The 17878-nt window shown below is 37.6% G+C and overlaps 1 protein-coding gene across 8 annotated transcripts in view; it reads right to left on the bottom strand.

Annotated features, from left to right (window-relative positions):
* LOC144630301 (uncharacterized) overlaps positions 1–17878 on the bottom strand; it is a 54303-nt gene that overhangs the window by 17510 nt on the left and 18915 nt on the right. For 4 of the 8 annotated variants that reach the window (XM_078488632.1, XM_078488633.1, XM_078488634.1 and 1 more), the window contains 2 exons: positions 16974–17177; positions 18–346 (listed from right to left, as the gene is read on the bottom strand). In XM_078488632.1, the coding sequence (XP_078344758.1) occupies positions 18–346; positions 16974–17168 (524 nt within the window). In that variant the 5' untranslated portion in view covers positions 17169–17177. Of the gene's footprint in view, positions 1–17; positions 347–2586; positions 2640–3750; positions 3938–11289; positions 11443–16973; positions 17178–17269; positions 17488–17878 lie in introns of those variants that run through there. The other 4 variants (XM_078488631.1, XM_078488637.1, XM_078488639.1 and 1 more) reach the window with 4 other exon arrangements.

Raw genomic sequence — 17878 nt, 5'->3', positions numbered from 1 at the left:
CAAGACTGGTAGCCTACCTTGACAGGAACGATGAGCCAATGGCCGCCTCTTCCGGTTTCACATACGTCATGCCACCACGATCACCGGTCTCCATGGCGACGCCAGCTTGCAGGCGCTGCTTGTCCGCCCGACGTAGGAGCTGGTCAGCGTTCGGTCCTACCATATATCCGGGAATGTTGTAGTAAGCGAGGAACTGTGACTCTTCCAAAGTGTTCACCATAGCGACTGCTTCTCGTTTAAGCTGGTTCAGGTCGGTGGCGCACACTTCACATTGGTCGTTTTTCCATGACTTCATTTGAGTTTCTGGAATGCGGATCTGGTCGAAGATTCTTGCAGAAAGGGATCCCTGTAATGGAAATCAGACTCGTTAAGACTAACAACGACTCGAGTTATATTTCCAGCACTGCTTTGTCATGTTCAAACTATACGGTGGACGCGCGCTTAGTTCGTACACAAATGATCCAGACGCGCAACTTCAAACAGCCCCGGAGGGAATTCTGATCACTTGTTCCCGGGAGAGAATTACTCCGTTCCACCCCTCCTACCAACACTCCCCTCCCCCTCCCCCTCCCCCCAAAACTGCCCCCTTTCATCACAGCCATGGACGGCCAACTTTACCCTGTTGCTTTTTCTCCCAGGGTTATATTTTTCCTGCACCGTCGAAACCGGACACAACCTCGCAACACACAAGGCACAGTTGCGCACATATCATGATATTGATATTACAATTTGTACCTATTTGTCATTATGATGAAGCTTTAGCTGTTCACTGTTCATTAATTTATTTACCATCCATTAATGTATCACGCTAGAATCACCTGAGGTAAGTGACGTTGCAAATTTTACGTTTGAGTTGGTCTCCGTAATTAGGAAAAAAATAGTTACTCTGCTAATCTTTCTATTCCTGGAGCGGAAGATGTGATTTATCGAATGTGATTACCTTGCTGAAAATCTTTGCTTATTAAAGCACGTTACGCAAATTTTGGAAAACGTGAAAAATTGTCGCATCTTTTCAAAAAGGCAGAATCCAAAGAGTTGTCAAAAGTTAGTTGGAACATTTGGAACGAAATTTTGAAACATTTGGAAGCGAAATTTTGCAAAACCTCGCAGTGAAATTTTGCAAAACTTTGCAGTGAAACCACTCGCCTAACGGTTCCGCTTGAGTTTTAAACATTTCATGACGTCATTTCTATGGTTCATAACAGTGTAGACCATGGAAAAATGTGGTCGATTTGTTTATACACGAACATGACGAACATTGTTGTTCATTCAGTAAAAGTTTCAAAACAACAAGTCTGTGATTACCAAGTCCTAGGCAATTTAAGATAGCACCGCCTTATAAACCACAAATGCTAATGAACTAGAGAAGAAGCGAAACAACAATCTTAACTTTAGCATTTAGAAGTGGATAATTGTCGAAGGCGGGGAGCTCTGTGGTGTATGACAGGCTAAGACAAAACAAGACTATCTAGTTAGTCCGTAAATTTTCTGATGCGTGCAACGCGAGCTTGTTGTTTTGAATCGAAATGAAATTTACTCCAGTGGAATGTGCTGCTAACGAAGCATGGAATCGTTATTGCACGCTAAGCAGGGCAATATCAAGTGTGTGAGTATTTCAAGACGTTGTTAGTTATTTTCGTTCAAAGTATCGCGTGACGGGATGGAAAACTCGGCTAATATAATTGGTTTGTTTGAAACGTTTGTTATGGTTTCGCCTCAAGCGCTCGGTAATAGCCGGAAATAAGTGGACAAAACAACACATGAATGAATAATAATTATATGAAGTTATTAATCATGATTGTAAGTGACGAAACATGTACATTCCTAGAGTGGAAAATGAAAACGTTTAAGTTTTACGAAGTGTAAAATTCTTCTGACTACGCGAGCTTTATTGCACGTTTTACCAAGAATTCAGTTTTGTAAACATAGTCGACTTTAGCTGTTGCCGAGTAGTGACCATTTTAACCCTTAACCTCGCAAAAACTGGAAACTTACCAAATGTTATAGAGGTTCATTGAACGTGGAAAACCAACAAAACCACAGGAGGTAATTCTTAAGGGCTTTCATTTGAATGGTCACTCACCAGGGTTTCGTCTACAGACTTTAAAGTTAAAACCACCGTGTACAGCAAAATATACAGCACCACATGAAAGAACTGCTCAATAGCTTTCATTTGAATGGTCACACACTAGGGTTTTATCTACATACTTCAAAGTTAGAAATGAGTAATATGACTTAATTTTTGTTTGCTCTTTTCTGATTACATAATAAGCCAAACGACAGTGAAAAAGAAACATTACAAGTTATGGAATTTGCAGTTCTAGGTTTGCCTCTGAAGCTCCTAATGTCAAAGTGTTAAAAGTTGGCGATAACTTTTAATATGATCTCTTATCAAAAATGTACTCTTACCACTCAACTTAGTAGCGAGCAGCTTTCCAGTTTACACAATATGTTTGCCTAACGCTAAATCCCTTTAAAAGTTTCTTTTCCACCCAGTAGGAAACCTTCATCAGAAGAAGTTTAAGGCTACAGTGAAAATGGTCAGATCGCCCAAAAACTATAAGATTGCACTTGAAGTATTTTTACCTTTTTTCCTCTTCGATTTCTTCCTGTACAAGAAATACTTCCTCCCCGCATGTTCCTCAAGATTGTTTAAGCTCTACTGATGCTAATATCACAGTGTTTTCCCTTTTTATGAGCTCGTTTTAGTTTGTACGACATGCAAGGCGGAACAACACGCAACGATTCATGCCCCATTTACTTCCAAAGAACTGAATCACTTTAATCGAGTACTGATGTCATACAAAGTAAATTAATCACTCTTTCTCAACAAGGTGTCAAAGAACTACTTTGTCTATTAAATTAACGGCGTCCTTGCTGAAATTTTAAAACGTGCTCACTCCAACACACGCAGAGTTTTCCATTTTGGTTCCATTATCGGGCGCGCGCTTTTAAATAATTTTCGTGTCCAATTTTAGAAGCAATGATATTGTTTGAGGTGTGGCTAAAAACCTCATTTCGTTGTAAACTTATCAGGGCATCTTTAAATGACGTACACAACCAAAATTGCTTTTATGTGTGGGCACGAAAACAATTCCCCTGAAGGGGCCAATTTAACGTTATTCGATCAACTGAGACGCACGTGCAAAGACAATAGATTTGTACTAAACAACATAAAAACACACTCACTTCAATCGAATTTGCTTATTTAGTTTTTTCCTCTTTCTCTCGCTGTGTATATACGCTTGCGCTTGCTTATCCGGCAGTGAACGATTCGCCATTATTTTTCAATAAAAGAAAAATCTAGATTATATAACGTTGTTATTTTTCCCTCCGTAGCTTTGGAAGCGAGGAAGAGTGTTTAGCAAATCAACATGTTTTGTTATTGTTTGCAAACAAAAGAGTCACCTTATAAGATTTCACGTTGTAAAACCGCGGTCAAAACGTGACTATAGCTATATTTCCGTTCCTTTATACGTTCAGACAAGTAGGTTTCGTCAAAGGTAACCGCCTTAAGAAAATACATGTTATTTACTCGAGCGTAAAACTATAAACACGGGTCTCTCTCGTTCACGTGCAACATAAACTGTATTTCAGCACTTTGTAAAACTTTCGCTGCACACAAGATTAGAAATATACGGACTAAAGGAAACACGATAGTTGTGCCATTGCGTTTTGAGCTGTAAATAAAATGAGTTTCAAACTACCTTAACAAGTCAACTGGAGGAGTAACAAAATTGTATAATTTACCTTATTGCGTAAACCAGTAAACCAGGCTTGAATAGAGAAAAAAGGCCGGTTTCATCTCAAATTCGACGTGTAAAAGTCTCAGCTAAAATAGTTCCGTCAAAATCGCATATCTTCTTGTTAACTCTCGTTGTGGCATTCGGGGCTCGCTTTTTGACCAACTGCTTAATGTCGTTGCTCTAACAAACTGCGTAGCTCTGTATGTTAACAACATAAGTGTTTTTAACGCAAACATGCACTCCAAACTGCTTGACTTATGAAAATATTTCATGGTTCAGCACTTCGTTCCGTTAAGCGACTGTATTAAAAAGGTGGGGCTCTTGAATAGAAGACCACTTTATAAACACAAAACACTTTTACAACTCTTTGTTGTGCACGCAAGGTCCGGAGATAACGATCGTATTCAACACACTCGCTGGCGTCAAAACACAAGCAAAACAAAGTTGGCCCGCGGGACCAGTAAGCTGATAATTGCTGGAGCGAGGCATGACTCAACTATATGCAGTCTTAACCAAAGGGGGTACGATTCACGTCCTCACACAGAAGGGCAACCTTAAAAGCTTTCTAAGTCTATCCCGAGGCAAATCCACTTTAATTTAAAATATTGTAACGTATGTTCTGTTATTTTAAAGCATGCACCTTTGCACGTAAAAATCTTTGTACGATATACTGTGTACATTTTATTGCTCATCAAAGAAATCTTTTTTTAAGACAAGTTGTTGAAACTATTTGCGTGAAGCAGGAATTTGCATCTCTGTGCATTGCTTCATTTCCTTTGCTCTGTTTTTTTTTCTGCATTTCAAATGCAGGGGTGTAATCGCGAGCTGAATAAGGGTCTCCGCACACGTGGGGACATGACGTAGGCATATGTCGGAGCAACGGTGGCATCTTGGGTTGTTCACGCTCGGGGACATGTAGCGGGACGTGTGCGGGGACTGTGCGCAACAAATTCACATTGTGTCCCGTGTGGAGCGTCGCAGCTACTGTCCCCGCAGTGTGAGAGTCAGATTTTGTTGCTTCTGTTGCTGCGACATTCCCCGTGACATGTCCCCACGTGTGCGAGGACCTAAAAAAATACTTTTCTCTCTGAATCAGTAGCCAGGTTTACACAAACGTGAGCGGTGTACAGATTTCAGTTCTAAAAGTTCTTTTCCTGTTTTTGTCGAATGTTGTTTTCCTCCTGCTTCGCTCGAGAGCGACGAACGTTCGTTTCCCGATTAAGCACCGAAGGTCAAATTGTGGTTAGTCGACGACCAGATGTCTTGACGACGGCCCCCGTTTCACCGTATTCTGGTCACATCCTGATCTTGTCGTAAAGACTCACTGCACGAACACCGGAAGTTATCAAGTCGCGCCCCGGCTATTTCGCATAGGCTCCCGTTTTCCTTAAACGTCGCGCTGTCCTTTCTACTAAATATTGCTTTACTGCCACCGAAAAGAAAACTCGTTTAATCTTGTTTCAATATAATTTTTGGTTTGATCGCTGACGATGGCTAAAGTTACTTGATTTTGATCGTTTAACTTGTCTCTCACTTCCTCATAAACGACTGAGTCCTGGACCGAGTAGTAGAAAAAAATTTAGGTCATTTTTTTCGGAATGAGAGCATGCGCACCAACGCTCCGCGCGAATCTTGCGTCGGTCAAACACGTTGTTCAGATACATGGCCGTGGAACTAAAGAGGTGATTTCTGGTTGTTAGACATGTGTTGTGTCTGGCGTTAACCATTTCAAGACACACTGAATGAATAAAATGAAATGCATGAGCAACTACAGTAGCAGTCGCGGAGAGGCGATTCAATCCTTTCATGTCTATTACGCGAAATTTTGCAAACGATCTTTGAATAGTACCGTGTGTCCTCCTCTGAGATTATTGCGCACCCTTTTGCGAAAGTAGAAGTTCTATGAAAGTTCTGCAACCTGATTTATAGCCTGCTCCATGCGTTCGGTTATTTTAGGAGCAGTGCGAAATTCGAAAGATGGCGTGTGAAAAAAAAAAAAAAAAGGGTTAGTCGGAGAGACGCGGCTCCCTCGCCCCAAACCCCTCACTTTTTTCCTACTCGCCGTTCTTCCCGCTATATCCCGTTTTTAGCGCCCTGCCCACCGAACGCCTGGAACAGGCTAGCAACGTTAGACTAATTAAGGCAAAAACTTCAAATTAGATTGTGCTATCTGCTACGCCGTGGTTCAACTATCAGCTATTTCCTGATTTCTGGTTATCAAACTTCTAACCCATTCACGACGATCTGCTTCTTTTCTCGTCTTTTCCCCTTTGAAAGCAAAGGAATTGAACATCTGCAATTTCTTTGTCTTGGCTACCGTCTTTTTCCGGCGGAAATGATTTTGAATTGATAATGAATAGTAAAAAGTTACTGGGTTGAAATCTTTTGATTAAAATGGCTGTAGATATCCAAAACAATCCTTATGAAGGATAAATTGATTTCACATTATACTCACATAATTTGACATGGTTTAGTTGTTTTAAACTTCATTTGAAGTTGACAGTAAACATTGCTAACATAAAAAAGAAAACAACGCTCTCTTACAGATCCTAACAGAGAGCCAAAGAATATAAACAGGAAGTCTTGCTAAGTCTTGGCTTGCAACTTCAACCTTCTATGTTTAATTAGCGGTCTTACAAATCTCAGCACGAATTCTATGGTGTGTTTTCTCTGTGGTTTCCTTAGTTCGCGCGGCCGGAGCGCTAAGGGGCGACGCCAACAAAACTCGATGCGAAAGCGAAACCGGGGCAGCGAGCGAAAAAAGCCCTTTCCTTTTCCTCCCATTGAAACGTGCGACAATTTTAATTTCTCCTCCACCTCCGCACTTTGGGTCAGAATAAAACAAATGCAAATGAAAAGACATAAAATTACAAGAGCAATTAATTAAAACGGGCATTTGAATTGTCTGCTCTAGACCATGCAGCTTGCGTTTTTTTCTCTCCGTCGTTTGAAGAGAAGGCTGAGAAACATGAGGCGTTATTAAACATATAACTTTTTTGCGCAAAACGTATAGCGATGTATTTGTGTCCGAATAAATGCCAAACAATTCCGTTCAGTTTGTTTCTGATATATTAAAAGCCTGAAAAATTTCTAAATACGTTGCAGTCTGAACCATCAGCCTGACTCGTATTGAGTATTTGCCCGTACCAATTTTCACGTGGTCTTACAGACCAGACTTCCAGCGGCCTGCACGCTTCTAAGCAAAGTTGCATTTCAAAAATATCGTCGTCGTTGACAACATGAGGGTTGCACGTCGTGTAGGCCACACAAAAATGATCAGTTAAATGTTCGCGACGTCTCTTATTAAGTCAACAGACTCGGCCAAATAGTTCAGAAATAAAATGCTACGGGGATAATTTGACATTGAATCCCTATGGCTCTGTAGTCACCTTATTCAAAATAAAGATAAAATAGGACCCAGCGAAGTGCTCTAGTATAAAAGATAATGTTCATTTACCCCACAAATAAATAAAAAAAAAACAAGTTAAGAAGGATTCTAGAATATCGTAACAAACGTCATACCTCGTCGAGTGAATTGACCATGCTTTCTGGAATGGGGGCTAAATCAGAGTTTTCCATTTAAAAAATTCCATGAAGTTCATCAAGATCTTGTTGGAAGGCGAAGTTTCACTTGCTAAGTAGAACTTGTTTCAAAAATCTTCAATAAAGCTCGCGCTCTGATTTCGTGATATCTGTTGCTTTCAAATCCCTGACACATTCCACATTTTTGTTCATTCGGTGAAAGTTCATCGTTAAAACGAATCTATAATTAACAGATTCTTCAAAGGTATTAGATGAAAAGTACACTATTGTTATGTAAAGTGAGCTATTGAAAGTTAACAAAAGGCAACTTCTTTTAAGTGGAACGAAAATTTTGACTTCGACATTACCGGATGTGAAATTGTCTACAGTAAAATGTCTTTCGCTTCTTTGTGAATGTGCATTGACCGCAGACAAATTTGTTTCGGAAATGAACAGCTTTCAGCCAACTTGGAACCTTTATTTGACGAAAGCTATTTTTTCGCAGCGTAAGCTATTTTGTTACGTTGCCTGTCTAGAAACTCTGACTACTTTCAATAAACCATGAAGAAATTGTCGCAAAGACTTGCACTCCTCAGCTGAATTCAGCGTTTCGCTCGAATTCAAAAGAATTAGCATCTTCAATCGCCCAAATAAGGAAGCGTGATAATTGTCAGTCTTTCTTTGAAGGAAATATTTTCTCGTAACCATAGCAATCTTATATTAAAACATCGAAAAGGGCGCATATTCTGTTTTTAGGTTCGAAGTTGCGCACGCGAAAGATACGTCAAGTATTGACACCTCTTTTCCAAACAAACAAGGTTTTGGCGGGAAATATTTGATTGACTAGTAGAAATATCGATTATTATCAAGATCGATGGTGAAATAACTGATCGTGCAAACCGATACCAAGCAGATGTCTTACGCACGTGGCGTGCCGTAGAACAATCTACGCCCACTCCGTTCGTTTTGCTTCGGGCATTTGACGTCATTCGCCGCTATACGCTTATTTCAGACAAAAATTCCTTATTCGCTATACTTTGTATAACTATGAGCCTTATTTGATAATTTTGTAACGATCTAGAGAGATTCGTGCAGAGCGAGACATTATATTTAAGGTGAATACTTTCCGCGTTTTCAAAACAAACAACTGCCAACGTTCAAATTTCCGACGTCTGTATAAAAACTAAACCCAGACAAAATAAAGCAGGTTTATTATCTCGATGAAATAAACAAAGTAAACCCTTTAAAATTCTATAGCTCTTAGTTGGCTTTTTTCTCAGGTTTATTTATAGATTTGAGGCAAATTGTTTAGGAAAAAATGCGATACTAATTAAATGTAAATTTAGTTCCGTTACGTTCGTCAACACATTCATCTTATAAGATAATGTTATCTTTTATGAATATCTAAAATAAAATGAAGGGGTGTGACCATTTTCACAGGGTAGTGTTCAACTTAAATTGTTGTCAAACGCCTCCGTGTTCGTTTTGTAACCCTTTAAGTGCTAATCTCGAATATTACTTTTCTTGCTGTTTCTAAAACATTTAACTGTAGCTCCTGAAAATTCTGGCGTAGTATATTTAGAAAGCATCGGTCTTAGATGATGAATTTCGTTTTTCTTTGAAACTGTCTGATTTTAAATAAATGATTGGTATTGAAGTTGAAGTTTAGCTGATCATTAATTCCAGCGAGCTGACTTCATTCTGTGCATCTAGACAAGCATAACGCTCGACCTTCAACGACTCAAACTCGAAAATAGTTGCAACGCTGCAAAGCGTAACAAGAAATAAATCTAAATGTCACGAAAACAACAGAAGCTATTTAAAATGAACACAAAGGACAGGAAAGGGTAAAACGTCTAAGCCGTTTTCTAATTAACAACAATTAGCTTGATGGGCTTCAAAGCTATTAGACGATTCAACGTTTGCAGATGTAGAATAAAAGAAGTAATTCCATTCTAGGGTGTGAGGCTGCCCCCTTAATTAAGAACGATGCTTAAAGGTTGTTTTGATGATTCGATATACAATCTGTGGTAAGCCAAAACTATTTCAATCTCACGAAAATAATTTCTGTATTGTAACATGCACGCAACGAGAAAAGTTGTGCTGTCTGCAGAAAATTGGGCTAGTTCTAACATACAAGATTTATGCTCAAAATGGCAGCTTTTGATAGCTGAATCTAGTTGAGTATATGCTTTTAGCTAAAGCCAATTAACCTCAAAATGTTAATAGAGTACTCTAAGTAAAGATTTCCTTGAATGTTAGTTTTAAGAACTTTCTGGTGAATCAAGCGCGCTGTTGCTTCTAGCTGATGTTCCTTTTTATTCTCCTTACGCTTCCTTTACACAATGTATTGACTTTGTAGGGAGAAAATCTTTGTTTATCATTCATGTGTTAGGCCCAAACAGATCGCAAACTTTGCTTTTTAAAACGAAAAACACTGCGACCGCAAATTAAGTTTTACAGATGACTTTGAATTCGGGATGGAGAGCTTAATTTTCATATTATCTACACACTTTATCTGGAGCGATGGGAGGTCTGTTAAGTCAATCCCGGCCGAAGATTTGTGACGCCGTCATTGTCTAGCGAAAACACAAACATCATAAGTTGCCAGGCTTTTACAAAGGCCCTTAAGTATTCCCAACACGCAATATTCAATTTAGATGGATCAAAAATTGAGTTACTATACTGTTCCGCGCGACGGCTCGGCGCCAGTATCCAGCAATGTGTTTTGTCCTAAATATGATAATTTATCGAGACCGGTCCATACATGTGGCGAGATACAATAACTATATACCGTCATATACTTCAACCAATACGCTCCAAACATTCCGCTCTAATATCTTTTGGAAATGCTTAACTTGACAAAAAATGTCGTTATTTTCTTGAAATAATTTTCTAGCGGTTCATTTCAGTAAAACATGCGTATTTTCCCGCGTTTTTTCGCGTTTTCTTTCGTGATTTTATTCCAGAATCGTGGGTTTATAACATTTTATGTTGACGGATATCCTACTGCGTATCAATGATCTGAACATTTCTACATTGTAAATAATAACTGCGGAGCATCGAAACAAAGCAAAGTACTCGTTCCTGCATCCCACACACACGCAAAACTCTTTTACGTTTTTTATTCTTTTGTATTCACTACAAAGACGTCCCAATAGTTTATAAGGAAAAACGACAAACTATTTGTCGAACAAAAACTTCAACGTAAGGAAATGTTTGTAATGTTGCGTCCTGTTTGAAACCTAAAGCAAAATATTAGCAGTAAATATTTCTGAGAATATAATTTTCCAACGAAACTTGAAACCGAGAATTGTAGTCAATTTTTAACGGGAAATAAAGTCTTTTCCCGACTTCCTTAAAGTTTAGATTTCGTGAAGGTTATTTTATTAAACTCATTAGGGTCAGACAAAGACAGAACATTTTGCATACATCGAACATTATTACAATTTTGCTTTTATCATGCAGACAAGGTGTTTTTGCACATATAAGGCCATTTCTTCGTCCTGTTTCAAAAACACCATCGTGAAGTATACGAAAGTATACGAGAACTCTACTATCTGTTAGTATTTCGACGGACTTTTATCCTGAAATTTCCAGCTCATCATTTTGCAACTTCAGCGTAAAATATTCTGGAACCAAGCACAATTTTGTTCTTATGGAAAAGTTTGTTGTGTTGATTCGATTAAAGTTTGGGTTTAACTTTCATCCCATCACTGAAAGTAGCTTCCAATCCAATAAAACTTGGGTAAATTTTGTTTGCTTTGAGAGTAAACGATCTTCATTGATCGGCCAATAGATTTAAATTCTATCATTGCTGCATGTTATAAAATTCAGGGAAAATTTACTCATAAAGCTCCAGAGATGCTGAGCTGAATAAAATTTGCTAAAGCCTTTTTCCCAAAAAGATTTTGAGCCAACTGTGAAAGGCGTAGTTTCGCAATCTTAAGTTTAAATAACGGTGAATATTTTAAAAACTGCGAGGCATACAATGTAACTGAAACAACTCAATTCAACAAACCTGCGATATCCCGCACTTGGTGGCGTTAGATAAATCTTCGTATAGACCGCGTCTCCGCCAATTGTTTCTGTCAAACCTATCCAAACTTCCTCCATAATCGCGCCAGTTTTCTAAACTATTTTTCTTTCGCGAGTGTTCGAGTTCAAGCGACATGCCGAGTTTCCAGCCGGACGAATTAAACACAGATGAACAGTCAAGATCCTTCTCATAGACCAAGTGTAATTAAATTCATATTGTTTCTTACTGCTAGCCAATAGTCTTGAAGCAATTTACGGCCCGGCAGCGTGTCACACGATTTGCACACGCGCTCTTCCCGCCAAATGCGCTAAAATGCATCTTGTGGTGAACGATAACTGATTCAACGTGATGGTTTCAAACAAAATATTTTTCTTTGAACTTAAAACATATTACGAAGAACAAAGACTATTTTGCGGCGTTCGAATAAGGAAAAACCCGCCTGTTCTTTAATGTTTTTTTCAACAAGATAACAACATTAAAAGAGTATTAAGAGATTTGCGCTCTGAGATAATCACTTGAAATCCCCTAAGCTTTTAAACGAACTAGCTGCAAACAAAAGGAATTCTGCGCTATTATTTTATTTTTCTTAAAAGCTCGCGACTGAAAACTCTCAACTGATGTACACTTTTACAATGGCTGCTTTCTAAAAAGCAAGGAGATTTTTCCTTTTAAAAATGTTGAATAAAAAACGCACCGTATTTATTGAGAAGAGCCCGTTTATGGACTTCTCAACGGAATTGAGCAGGTCTATACCAGATAATTATCGCCTGCTTAGAAAGGTGACAAAATATATTGTAAGTCCATTAGCGACAAAGACGGGGCGATAAGGGTCTTTTCACGCTTAGGGAAAGAAAATTCGTAAAGACAAAAACTTATTGTTATTTTTTACACCTATAGCACGCCTTCTTCGCGTAGATTTGACAAAAGAAGTTTTTATTTGTGGGCTTCCAAGAAAGTACGATTCATTGTCGGGATAAAATTCATAATTAGTTATCTTTTGATCTTTGTTGAACACAACAGCCAAAAGTAAACTTATGGAAAATTATCAAACTATGCGAAGAGCACGTGCCTCTAATGGAAGCCGATCAAATGCTAAAAAATTTTATTTTCCGGAATCGGATGGCTTTGAATTGAAATGGGTTCTTTGCGAAGTAGAAGCGGTGGCTACCTTGTAGAAATTAAATATCGCCAAATTGTATTTCATTTAAAAAAAACTCTGACAGACATTAATGAAACTTTTTGGTTAAGCCGGAACCCGACGAAAAAAAATTTGACATTTTCCGCAATCGAAGGTAATGGGATATTCACAATTTTCTCCGCGCTTAGCTTTCTTAAGCCCGAAAAATAATAAACCTAAATTGCCTTATCGTAATTTTCCGCAATTATTTCCTGTTTTGGAACATTCGAGGACAGAGTATGTACAATATTTTTGGTCGCTATTAGTAAGGGGAAAAAAGGACTTAACTTAAGTGTTCTAAGAGTTACTTGAGTTTTTTAAATCTCTATTTATAAACTAAGTGCAATATCATGTGTGATATTTTTACGATGCTCGTAAAATATATTGAAAGTATATTTGGATCAATGTTCTCACAAATAGCCTTCTTTTAGGTCTAAGGAGGCGCTTAAGTTAAAATCTGTTTAACAAATATTGTTCTTACAATATAATTGGGATAGAATATTGGGCATGTTTTAGCCAAGATTGAAAGCATAACAAATAACCCCTCATAAAAACTTAAGTAAAAATTACTTTGGCGGCAGCGCAATATTGCCGAACTCCTTTAGTCTGAGAAATACATTAGTGATATGATTTCACATTCAAAACCTTTCTTTTCATTGTTTTAAGGAGAAGTAATGTGTCGTTAAAGCGAAATGATTCAAATCGCAAACTAATCGAAGAGATTTCCTTTCCAATAAAAGTACATGAAGCCGACATGTGCAAACAATGAAACTATTATGCTCAGTGGCGCGGATAGGCTTTCTGTGAGAACGAAATTGCTTTTAACAAATGGTTTCTTTGAATGGAATAATGACAAGTGCAGAAAATTAAACTACACCTTTGAAAGAACAACTGACAAAAAAAGACAGAGTAAAACGCCTTTCGTATTAAAAACAAAGCTGTTTGTGACTCAAAGAGAATAAAAAAATATCTCGATCTATAACATAAGATACGAAGGTTGCATTTGGTGGCAAAGTTTGTTCAATCTGTTTTTGTCCTCAAGTTGAACTGAAGTAACCTAGTACGATCAATTGTACCGCAAGAACGTGGTCAATACCATAGACAGTTTTTTTTTGTCTGAATGGGCACACTTTGTGGTTGAAAACACCTTGAACAGCTTGACAAACAAAGTAACACTATATAATGGCGGTGAGGGCTTTTATTTGAATGGACACACTTGTGGGTTTCGCTAAGAAATTCGCTCTGAAGTTGAAAACACCTTGTGAAACCGAATACACAGAACCTCAAGAATGTACTGCTCGATACCTTTCATTTGAATGGTCACACACTAGGGTTTCATTCACAGACTTAAAAGTTAGAACCACTTTGTACAGCATATAAATAGTAAACAGTACCACATGAAAGTCCTGCTCAATAGCTTTCATTTGAATATGGTCACACACTAGGGTTTCATCCACAGACTTAAAAGTTAGAACCACTTTGTACAGCATATAAATAGTAAACAGTACCACATGAAAGGTCTGCTTGATAGCTTTCATTTGAATAATGGTCACACACTAGGGTTTCATTCACAGACTTAAAAGTAAGAACCACTTTGTACAGCGTAATACTGAAAGACCAATAAACAGTACCACATGAAAGTACTGCTCAATAGCTTTCATTTTTGAATGGCCACACACTAGGGTTTCATTCACAGACTTAAAAGTTAGAACCACTTTGTACAGCGTAATAAACAGTACCTCATGAAAGTACTGCTCAATAGCTTACATTTCACTATTAGGGTTTCTCCAAGACTCAAACGTTAACACGGGCTTGCAACGCATAATAAACAGTTCCAAATAAAAGTACTCTTCAACAGCTTTCACTTCAATGTCATTTGAATCAAGAACTCTGAATTTCAACAAGTCACCTCGTTTGATAGATTTGGTTAAAAATAGTTTCAAAGGCCGCGTTTTGAGGGTTCTTTCGGTAACACTTTTATCTTTGGATACAATAAAGTCTCCCGAATTTTTTGGCAGTTTTATTTATAGAATTACTGTTCGGATACAATAGATTTTTTAACAATACGTAGATTGCTTTCGACTTCGACTTTGTGCTTCCCGCCTGCATTCACGACTATATATTCACTTGTAAGTCTTATACTTTCTTTAAAAAAAAAAAAAAAAAAAAAAAAACCCCCCCCGGGTGAAAAAAAAAAAAAAATAAAAAAAAAAAAAAAAAAAAAAAAAAAAAAAAACCCAAAATATATTAAAAACCCCAAAAACAAAAAAAAAAAAAAAAAAAAAAAAAAAAACACCAAAACGTTGCATAACTAGTATATATTGTATTTTATTAATCAATCAGGAAACTCCATGTCCGGATCGCTGTAATTTTCGCCACTCGCTACCAGTCTCTTCGTTTATTTTAATCAGCGCGTTCAAATCAAGTGTCACGTGACATTTTTGCTATATTGCAAACGAGTCAAGTGAGGATATCGAGAGGATAGGACTGAAGTGAAACATTAGGCAGAAATAATTTCATTTTGTTGAAGCCACGTTCCATTTTAAAATGCCTTCGAATGATTAAATAACACCAAATTTCAAAAGATCACCCAAATGAAAATCAAGTTGTTAAACCCGATAGTTTAATGTTATCTGTTTCAATTTGCAAGATGCTGTTACAAAGCCCATATATATTTTTGTAATATTATGATATGTGGCCAAGAAGTTTATAATATGATTATTTCTCAGTCGTGAATGTACAGTTTTCACAAATTTTGGAGGTGAATTCATGTTTCCTTGGTCTCGGAATTTTTTCATTGTTCCTGCAGGCAAGGCATTTAAAAAAAAAGTTTTATAAGCCTACAATCTTATGCAAATTTAAATGCAATTTGGGCGAACTTGAAACTACAAAACGATTGAAATTAAATTGGACTACATAACTTCTTTGGCTGATATTTTGCAAGTTACCTCTAGTTTTAGGGAAAGAAAGTATGCAGAAATGTATTCGATAGATTTCCGTGCAAATACTGTCATTTTTGTCATCTTTGGCCACAGAAGCTATTTCGTGTCCTAACGATCTTTGCATTGCAAACATTGTTGCTTTCCATTGTAATAAACTGTCGAAGTCACCTGATTTTTCTAATTTAACGTATTACATGAAAATGCTTCGTCTCCATTCGTCATTTGAGCAAAATGCTTTGAATGGGCCACAGTTTCAAGCTAGGGTCGAAAGGGGAACCCTGCTGAAATTATTACGAGTTGTGTTTGTTTTAAAACATGTAAACATGGGCTTATCTACTTTAGAACGCGTTCCCGGGGAGATCAAAAGCCGCAAAAATCGAGAAAAGCGCACGATATCGGAAGAAATGTGATCGAAGAGTGAAACTTGGTATGGACTTTAAGTATTCATTGAGATGATTATCTCAGAACAAACAAACAAGTTTTAATTTGATAGCAATTTCGATGAACGTTTCGTTTCTAAGAATTTCGACCCGAAAATTTGTACCCAATCAAAGGTACTTCAGGAAAATGGAAGAATGCATTTGACTATTTCTAAAACTTGCAATTTCTTTACAAAATTCTAGATGAATTTTCGTATGTTGCTAAACTGCAGAACTTTTTCTTAATACGAGGGTGAATTATACCCGGTTTGTTATCTACAGGTTAAAATTAATTCAGCTGCAATTATGAAATAACTTTATTGTTAAAATGAATTATTTGTTTTTTCCTTATCTAGTTAAATTCATTTTTAACATGACCGAAAAATGATAATTAGAGCTTAATTCGAAGTTAAAGCTATATACGAAAGTTATTAGATATTCGCAAAGAAAGCGGTTGATATAAGAATGGGAACTAGTTTTGTAAAGTTTTCTAAAAAATTGAAAACGATGTTTATTTCGGTAATTGACAAGTATCTCAATGTTTTTTTAATATTTGATTGAATAGCACTAGTTCACTCAACAGATAATTTATCTCGACAATGTTGTCAACTTTTATCTCTAGCGGATTCATATATTTGATTTCAAGTGTTTGCGTCAAGAAACAAGAACTTCGAGTACTTGAACGATAACATAGCAAATTTTGAAAAAGATAAGTGTATTTTGGCTTCATAAATTCCTAACAATAAATGTTTGAACTGAGAAATAGGTGTGTGAAACGAATGAATTCATAAAATTGAGCTGAAGTTTCCTGGATCCCGAAGAGATATGTCAGGGTTGGCGAAATATTCGGCGTTTCTGAAATTTTTCTTGTCCAGTTGAGGGATTGTTGGAGGTAGTGAGATAATTAACGATTCTTCAACGTCAAATAGAAGTGATCTTAACTGCGTTCTCACCTCATTGGAAATGTTAACAAGCAAATAAAATAACTTGTTAATAACTTGAGCAAAATTGAGTTTAGCTAACATCAGTTGAGCTCACCCAGTTTTGATGAAGGTTGATTAAGAGTTTTCATACCCGCTGGGCTAAAACTCATCGAAAAATAAACAGTACAAGAGACTCTAAACATACCGTATTTTTGTTCCTTCGGTCCTTCTGTAAAACACCTTGTATTTCCGGTAAAATCGTCCTCATAACTTGTCGTTTGAGCTCTACGAGTCTGTTGTTGCATTTTTCACACAAAACGCCAAGTTCTCGGGGAATCTCGTTTGGCTTCGCGGCTGTCGTGGCCGTCCGTGGATGGCGAGGAACTCCGGCCGCACGCATTTCGGTAATCTGCAAAGCAATACAAATATTGTTAACATAAGGCACTTACAATTACAATAGAACTTTGGTAAAGAAAATATTACTTTCGATAAGACTATTACCTAAGTGGTTTCTCGATTTATACGCCCGATAGCTACAAAAAGCTAGTGGTTATAATTCTACGCTAAGCTGATAAACGTATTACTACATGAGAAAGCCATTTGTAATCCTTTTTTCGGCGATTCGTGCTAATTGTGTAAACCAGTTTAAGGCTAGCGCTCGACTTAACATGGCTTACCAAGCTTGCGTTTAGTGAGTAATCAGATTTTTGCGTTTTTGTCGAGAGCGCTGGCTGGGTAATCCGACCGGAGACGCTTGAATGAAAAGATTTTTGCTTCTACTCTCGCATGTCTCGGTAATCATACGGTGTTGATGTGTCAATACAATCCAGATGTTAAGTGGGCTGGGCTTCCTATGGGGACAGCACGGGACGCCTGTCACGATAGAAAACCAACAAAAGCTCACGCTATGAGCATCCCGCGGGCATTGACGGGTTTCCTTGAGCTCAAAGAATGCCCTTCATATGTCGATAAGGCTGTTAACGCAGGGAAGAATTCATTAACCTTCCCTGTATATTTTATGGCGATTTTCCTGCACGAATACACGTTCAAATCTCGACCGGGCGGAAAGAACTAAAAGAAAAACAAAACGCTGCCAAAAAATTAAAACAG

Source organism: Oculina patagonica, chromosome 11, assembly GCF_052425735.1.
Source record: "Oculina patagonica isolate OP01 chromosome 11, crgOcupat, whole genome shotgun sequence".
NCBI lineage: Eukaryota > Metazoa > Cnidaria > Anthozoa > Scleractinia > Oculinidae > Oculina > Oculina patagonica.
Note: the sequence above shows the minus strand (reverse complement) of the source record. Positions and strands in the feature narration are given on the sequence as shown.